We start from the raw sequence: 8,729 nt of genomic DNA on the forward strand, positions 1-8,729 counted from the left end.
TATATATATATATATATGTATATATATATATATATATATAAAGGGAGAGAGAGATGATTCAAATCAAAACTATTCTACGTATTCCTCTCTCGTCTTTTTTGTCTGCACAGTCCATCCAAAAAGACGTTAATCAATGTGTCTTCATCTTCTGGTTCAGTATTGTGAGATTTGTTTTCTATTTCTAGCAGGCAGAATGATCTCTAGGCGTAGAACCCATCCCCCACACCACCACCACCACCATAAAACTGTTCCCATCCTTCCGTCCAATGTTTTTCTTCGTTTAGAGTTACCTACCCTTGGATTTGAATATAAAAACTGACTTCCGTTGGCACAATCGATAGGTTTCACTTCCTGTTGAAATCCCTTTTTCTTATTTTCAGTCTTCTCTTAAATGTTCTCGTTAGTGAACCTTTAGTTGACCTCTGTCTTGCGCTGTTAGCCGTTGTCGTCCCGCTTCACAGCACCATGCAGTTCCTCCCAAATTGTCCCGCATGCAACGACAGTTACTGCATCCAAGGTAAACACTTTTATCATTTCATAACAAACTTCTTTCGAAGTTGAAATCTGATTTCACTTTGTAAACTCTGACCAAATACAATTATCAAACTAACAGTAAAATCAACGAAACTTACCTACATCACATTTAATTGACTGTGTGTTTCGTTTCATTACTGTAAGAATAGAAAACCTAGACGCATACATTAAGTATAACGTGTCTTGCAAACATGGGATGGTCACGGTTGGAATATCGGTTCTTTTTTTCGGCCGGAGGTGATCTGCTACTAAACAACAGTAACAGCCGCCAAATATTTAAAAAATGTTGATCATTGCATCTCTTTTCTCTGCAGATTTCTTTATATGTGCGCGGTAAATCAAACTTAGATGCGCAGTTTAAATTTCTGCGAATGTCGCCAATATTTAAGAGAAAAATGAAAATTCGAACGTACTTCTTTTGTCTCTTTCAAGCTTCATACCTTATTCAATCAAAGGAGGATGGGGACATGTACTCATTTCGCTCTTTATATTTACATACATACAAACGTGGGTCGCACATTACATTAGCTGGCATGTTCGACCGCGTACAAACAGATGTTTAGTAAACATACAAATCTCTCAAGATATCCGTAGCTATACTGACTTCATTTCTACGAACCCTACGAAAAAGACTGTAATATAGACTCAAAAAGAATCTATAAACAAATTAATGAAACTAAAATGTTCATCTCCGTGATATCTTATCTATAAAAGGCAGATTTTCTCTGTGTGTGTATGTTTAAAATTCATACATTTACACAATTCCAAATTTCTAGCATTAAAGAATCGCAATTAATATTCTAAATACAATTTGTTAGGTCACTGCGTCATTTTTTCATTCAAAATAATTCCTAATAGCAAATAAAATCCATAAAACTTCACAAGTAAATATTTTCCCCCCTAATAAAATCTAATTTCCTCTTTCTACAAATCCTTTCAACTCCTACTTTCTCTTATGAACCTTTACCAACCATCCAACAACAAATACAAAAAGAAAAGAAGGAGAAACACTGACAGTAACAGAAAACCATTTCAGTATCAAAACTGAAACAATCACATTTTGATACTGTAATGACAGTTTCACTTTAATGGTTTCATTTTAATACTCATTCTAATTTCTAATTGGCAGGAATTGTAAGTTTTATTTCTAACTCGTCCTTCACCATGATAACAACAGAAAAAAAAAAAAAATAGTCACACATCTTTTTTAAATACGATCGACAAACATTTATTCCCTACAAACTGTGACTTTTTAAAAAAATCTTTTAGTAAATCTTGAGATTAACACCTGCACGATTACCTACCTAACCCTAACCCTAACCCCAACTCTAACACTAGTGAAAATCGTGCAGCCCATGCCAACATGGAAAACGGATGTTAAACGATGGTGATGACATATATGTATATACTTGTGTGCCTGTGTTTGTCTCCCCACCATCGCTTGAGAACCGATGTTGGTGTGTTTATGTCCCTGTACCCTAGCGGTTTGGCAAAAGAGACTGAAAGAATAAGTACTAGGCTTACAGAGAATAAGTTCTGGGGTTGATTCGTTCAACTAGAGGTGGTGCTCCAGTATGGCTGCAGTCAAATGACTGAAACAAGTAAAAGAATATATATTTATATAAACATGTATGTTTTTCTGATATTTCTGTCCTTAGGTTCCACCTTGAATACCCATCGTCCAATGTTGCTTTGCTGTGGCCATACATTTTGTGAATCCTGTATAAACAAGTGGAAGGTCAAGAATAAACTCAAGTGTCCAAAGTGTAAGGTCAGTCTGATTTTTTTTTTGTTTCTTTTTTGTCTGTATTTTTCACAGTTGTGGCTCTAATTATTGGAACAATAGAATGGCTGAGATGGATGCCATTATTGTTCCTCTTGAGCTTCTGCAAGTCAATGCCTGTGGGAAAGACATTACCAAAGACCAATTTTAGAGGTTTGACATACTGGAAAGGAAGGGCTGTCGAAATTTGTAAAGCTTTTCATTACCACCCACATCTGCATTGAAAGGCAGATTTTGTTGAGGGTCTAAAGTCTCCCTTGGGTTTTGCTACTAAATCATGTATACCAAAGGTTCTCAATGAGGGCCATATGGCTCCTTGGTGGAGGCATTTTGGAGAAAAGGGACTCTCTTGTACCAAAGAGCACTCTTTCAATAGACAAGACGTTGATCTCATAAGTGTCGCATGGTGGAAATAAATGCAATTACCAAACTTTCAATTTATCATTTCATTTTTTTTTTGCATTTCAATTTGTACATCTGTACAAGCACATATGTAAAACAACGTCCTTTATTTTTTAATCATTATCTGCTGATATCAAAATAAGTAGTATATTGAAAAATGAAAATATTTTCTAGGAGGGCCATTTGTGACTCCAAGGGTCAAAAGGAGGCCTTTGGTCAAAATGGGTTGAGCACCTTTGATATATACCATTAAACAATATGTTACATGTTCACTCTTGGAAGTAAAACAAGAAACGAACTTTAAAAATAACTGCAAGAGTTTACTCCTCCACAAGGAAGTAAGTACGGTGGATGAAGTAAAAATCCTCACAAATTCTGGTGGTTGTAATTCATCCATTGTTTGGATATTTCAGCTCAGGTCATCATTGGTTTCATGGGCTCTATTATATTAATTTTGCTCTGGTGAATAATGGCAGGAAATCAACATGACTTGACTTCATGAAAATCACTCACCCCTCTGCTTGTCAACTCGTCTTTCATCCTTTTGAGGGCAATAAAATAAGTACCAATTGGGTGCTGGGGTGAGTGCTATTGACTGACTTCCACTACCCCAAATTTTCAAGCCTCTTGACTATAATGGAAAGAGTTATAAAATCAATTTTTTTCAAAAATTCTCCTTGCTCTCTTTGCAGCAAAGCACAAATTTTACGAGAAACAGAGGAAGTGTGAAAGCCCTGCCACAGGATATTTATGTATCTGGTTTGTTGGCCCTCAATCAGCAGACTCTGTTCCACCGGTAAGACAGTTCTTCTGATTCTTCGCTTAGAGGCAGATAATCTTTGACTTTTGTCTATTTTTTTCAGAAGGAATGTGTTTGTTACAGGCATAGGCATGGCTTTGTGGTTAAGAAGCTTGCTTCCCAACCGTGTTGTCTTGGGTTCAATCCCACTGCACAAAACCTTGCCTTGGGCAAGTCTCTTCTAATTTAGCCCTGGGCTGATCTATACAAGCATGGAGGAGTTGAATGCTAAATGATGATGATATCATTAACCCTTTTGCTACTGTATTTCAGTTGAGATGCTCTGTGTTTCTTTCAATTAATTTTAAATATAACAAAGAATGGAGGAAAATAACTTAGGTGCTGTTAGGAACATAAATTGTGACTAAGGTTTGGTGGAAGATTTTAATTCAAAACTGGTGCTGGCTGCTGGAGCCTACCGGTGAGAATTTAAATGGAAATTTGGCAGGATGGTCATTCACCTGCTGACATTCATTGACACTGCATCAAAGAACAAAGGAAAAAAAATGCACTCAACACTAGATCTGAAGACACCTCTAAAGTGGGGGACACCATGTCGGAAACGGTAGAGAAGTAGGGGCTGAAACCGGATGTGGTTCTTCCTGATGATGTCTTTAGCCACTGGATCCTGTAAAGGGGCTGTTGAGGTTGCGAATGACGAAATGTAGTTGGAATTCCTGAAGACAAGACATTTGTACTAGAGAGCCAGAGGTGGTTTCAGCTATGTATTTTGGTTACCAGTCACAGCATTTAATTTATTTAATTAGGATAAAGTTTGGGTTATTGCTTTATTTTTCAGGGAGTTTCACAATCCGATCTCTTACTCTCGTGAAAAGGCACCTGTTGTGCAGAAAAACAAAACTGGTAAGTTTGTTTACTTGATTAATTTGTTTACGTAAATAGTTTATGTGGCTGGCGCTGTCTAAAAAACACCCAGTGCCCTCTGTAAAGTGGTTGGTATTAGGAAAGGCATCCAGCTAGAGAAACCTTATCAAAACAAATGATTGTAGCCTAGTGCAGCCCTCTGGCTTGCCAGCTCTTGTCAAACCATCCATCCCATACTAACATGGAAAAATGAATGTTAAATGATGATGGTGATGGTGATGAATTAATTCATTTATCTAATTAACATGTTTATATAGTCACCAGAACATTGATTCTCAGTTTTCTACACACAAGGCAGGGTTGTCAGACATAACTTTGTGGAACTAAATTTTTAATTTCCCCCAGCTGTTAAGTTTATCTAATGGCAGTAGTCTAACCAATCGAAATGTGTATGTGGCTTTGTGTTTCAGCTGTTAGGCTCAAACTGGCCAGATCTGGTCTCTTAAACCTACCCTACGATATCATTTTAAAAACGAACAGTTACCTCATCAAAATCTCAAAGCTACAAAATAATGCATGATTAGGAAGTGGAGAGACAAGTTACTGAAGAGATTGCAAGAGTGCAATGAAATGATTTAATTTAAAAAAAACCAAAAAAAAAAACCTATATACTGTTTATAAATTTATCTAAGGACTGAACCAGTGCGTGTGTTTATTACCGGCATAATGCCTCTCCCAAGGTTTAATTGTAAATAAACCTTACTCTTGACAGAATAATGTGAATGTTAAAAGGTTAAATGTGTGTGTGTGTGTGAGTGTGAGAAAGAAACTTGTGTCTTCTAGTCTTGGCATCTTGTGATACAGTCCCAGCTGGAGCACTTTTGATCATAGGCTTGGCCAATCAGAACTGGACGTAGGATGAAACACCAACTACAACTTGAACAACAACCTGTTACCTTCTTGTGGTTAATCTGACTGTTTTGTTACCTGTCTTCTCTTTGTAGTTTTCTGTTTTGAATGTCATCAGGTGTCCGCTGACATTGAATGCCTCCAGTGTGACGTAGCAATGTGCAATCAATGTTTCAAAAAGGTCAGTGCCATCCACCACTACTACTACCACTGCCACCACCACCATCACCACCACCTCTGCCATTATCACTACTACTGCCACCACCACCGCTATTTTGTTGCTTAATCATAGGTTTAACCCTTCAGCATTTAACGGGCTAAATCCAGCCAAAATACCCCACCTGTTTGATGTTCAAGCCAGCCCTATCCAGCTTCTCATACCTACCTCTCAATGTTATTCTTGAACTAAACAATCACATCACTGAAGTCTTGAATCTACAAAATATCTATGATTAATTCAAAATCACGTGACCACACGACTGACCAGACTATCAGATGTTACACATCACTAGCCACAATGCACTTTACGTCGTTTTAGCCATCAAATGACACCACCCTGCTGGCTAGGTGAACAGGCCAACAGTCCCCCTTGATCAAGAGGGGGACTGGAGCAATGTAAAATGAAGAGCACAACGTACCGCCTGGTCTGGGAATCGAACTCACAGTCTAGCAATCGTGAGTGCAACAGCCTAACCACTAGGCCGCATGCCTTCACTAATTGAAAATATTTATTTCTTTATTTCCTACAAGGGGCTAAACATAGAGGGGACAAAGGGATTAAGTCGATTACATCAACTTCAGTGCGTAACTGGTACTTATTTAATCGACCCCAAAAGGATGAAAAGCAAAGTCGACTTTGGTGGAATTTGAACTCACACTGAAATACTGGCAGACGAATTACCGCTCAGCATTTTGTCTGGCGTGCTAACGATTCGGCCAGCTCGCCACCCTTGTTGGAAATATTGTGAATAAATAATTACATGTGGCAGAGTAATCTGAATGCTGACGGGTTAAACCAAATATTTGTTCTTTACAATAATCTCTGACTATGGCATTTATTTCTCACTTCTGTCTATGTTGTTGTTCTTGTTGATGTTATTGTCGATGTACCTGTATTTTCCAGGTTCACACCAATTCTGTTGCTCTCAAAATGCATCAGTCTGTCCCCCTAGGTTCAGAGATGACTGCAATGTAAGTTCACAGACTTTTCCATCTTGAAAGTGAAGAAATAGAAATAATTCAGTTTGGATGGTTAGACTCAAATTAAAAAAAGAAATAAATAATGACATGTAAATATTGGGTTGAAAATCCCTTTTTGACAGAAAAAGTTGAAGGCTGCCTTGGGACTTGAACCCACATCCTTTGAAAATATGACAGATGTTCCACCATTGGACTAAAGCAATCCTTTGAATTTCTTTATTTTGCTATCCATGTGCAGCCTTCAGCTTTTTTATCCAAAGGGTTTTTTTAACCTAATATGTACATGTTATTATTTAAAGCTCTCTGTATTTCAAGTTCAACCATTAAAAAGGGATTATTTCATGTTCTCTCGAAGTTTCTAAATTCTTTTGATGTGAAGAAATACAATTATAATTTTTTAGAGTTTTATCCTCATTTTTAATGGTGACAGGGTTTTTTTTCTTTAATATTCACATGAACACTACATTTTGACAGTTTGCTCTCAATCATCACTAGATACCCTATTCTTTGACATATACAGGGTTGGCCAAAAGTCACCTGACAGTAAATCAAAACCATTTAATTCCAAGTTTTATTTATGTTTAACAACTGAATGAATTTAATATACCTCAGTCTAGTCTGGGCACCATATCCTATGCTGGGGCTTAGAACAAGAATTTTGGTTACATAGATATTCTTACGTTAGCATCATTAATTTATTTCTATTTGTTTAAAGAATTTTGGTTACATACATAGATAGTCTTACATTAGCATCATTTCAAATTATGCCAGTATATTTCTGCATTATTTTTTTTATTTATTTAACTTTTATTTCCATCTCTTCAAGCAACCAAGAAGTCGACAAGTGCCTTGTTCATAAGAATCGGATCCTTGAGTATTACTGCCAAGATGACAAAGTGAACATTTGCTCTCGATGTGTGATAATTGGCAAACATAAGGGACATAACATTGTCGCTATTGAGAAAAACGTACGTTGTGAATTGTCACATTTTCCTCATTTCTCTGGTCTTCTTATCTAGGATTATTCAATTTTATTGTGTCTTTAGTCTTTAATCCTTGACTTCAAGAATTACCATTTCAAATTCTATCTTATTGTATAGATGCAGGTATGGTTGTGTGTTAAGAAATTTGCTTCCCGACCACACAGCTTTGGATTCAGTTCCACTGCGTGGCACCTTAGGCAAGTGTCTTCTACTATGGCTCTAGGCTAACCAAAGCTTTATTTGTGAATTTGGTAGATGGAAACTGAAAGAAGCCTATCTTATATGTGTGTGTTACAGTTTCCTTGTATTGATGTCATGTGATGTCAATACAAGTGGTGTTGTTTGTGTCCAATCTTCCCTGAAAACATATCTGGTCATGTGGAAGCATTACCTTACTTAGAAACAGGTGAGGGTTGGCAACAAGAAAGGTATCCGGTCATAGAAAATCCACCTGAGCAAATTCCATCTGACAAGAAAAATCCCACCCTGGGGTCTATTATCTTTGTTTTATTGTCTGTACATCTTAATATCAGGCGGTGCTCCAGCATGGCCGCAGTCAAAGAACTGAAACAAATAAAAGAATATTCCCTAATTAATATATGTTTCTATTGCTCTATTGGTTCTTTGTTGATGTTGTTGTTTCAGAATGAGATTTTGTTGGACAGTTTGAAAGAATCTTTACCAACAGCAAGTATTGTGATAAACAAAATGAAATCATCGTTAAAGGTAACAGCGCTTTGTTCCATTTCACTGGCTCCTTCTTCTTCTTCTAATTGTTATCATCATTAAGACGGTGAGCTGGCAGAATCATTAGCACGCTGAGCAAAATGCTTCACGATCTGAGTTCAAATTCCACCAAGGTCAACTTTGTCTTTCATCCTTTTTGGGGTCGATAAAATAAGTGACAGTTGAGTACTGAGAAATATGCTTAAACAGAGAGAGTAAGAAATATTAACCCTTTTGTTACCGTATTTCTGTTGAGATGCTCTGTGTTTCTTTCAAAGAATTTAGTAAAATGTCAGGAACATAAATTGTGACTAACGTTTGGTGGAAGATTTTAACTTAAAACTTATGAAAACAAGACATTTGTACTACAGAGCCAGAGATCGTTTCAGCCGGGTTGGTATCAAAAGGGTTAAGAATCATTCCTCTATTATATATTTTAACCCTTTCCTTACCGTGTTTCTGTTGAGATGCTTTGTGTTTCTTTCAATTAATTTTAAATATAACAAAGAATTTAGTAAAATAACTTAGTTATCATTAAGCAAGTGTTAGGAACATAAATTGTGACTAA

At 36.8% G+C, this 8,729-nt stretch overlaps 1 protein-coding gene across 1 annotated transcript in view; it reads left to right on the forward strand.

Annotated features, from left to right (window-relative positions):
• The first annotated feature begins 298 nt into the window (after positions 1-298).
• The window catches only part of LOC106877526 (RING finger protein 17), a 26,451-nt gene continuing 18,020 nt past the window's right edge, over positions 299-8,729 (forward strand). Inside the window, exons 1-8 of the mRNA XM_014926452.2 lie at positions 299-517; positions 2,193-2,305; positions 3,412-3,515; positions 4,318-4,382; positions 5,348-5,433; positions 6,376-6,443; positions 7,279-7,420; positions 8,081-8,161. Coding sequence (XP_014781938.1) covers positions 466-517; positions 2,193-2,305; positions 3,412-3,515; positions 4,318-4,382; positions 5,348-5,433; positions 6,376-6,443; positions 7,279-7,420; positions 8,081-8,161 — 711 coding nt within the window. The 5' untranslated portion in view covers positions 299-465. The remainder of the gene's footprint in view (positions 518-2,192; positions 2,306-3,411; positions 3,516-4,317; positions 4,383-5,347; positions 5,434-6,375; positions 6,444-7,278; positions 7,421-8,080; positions 8,162-8,729) is intronic.

Source organism: Octopus bimaculoides, chromosome 24, assembly GCF_001194135.2.
Source record: "Octopus bimaculoides isolate UCB-OBI-ISO-001 chromosome 24, ASM119413v2, whole genome shotgun sequence".
In the NCBI taxonomy this organism is placed as follows: Eukaryota; Metazoa; Mollusca; class Cephalopoda; order Octopoda; family Octopodidae; genus Octopus; species Octopus bimaculoides.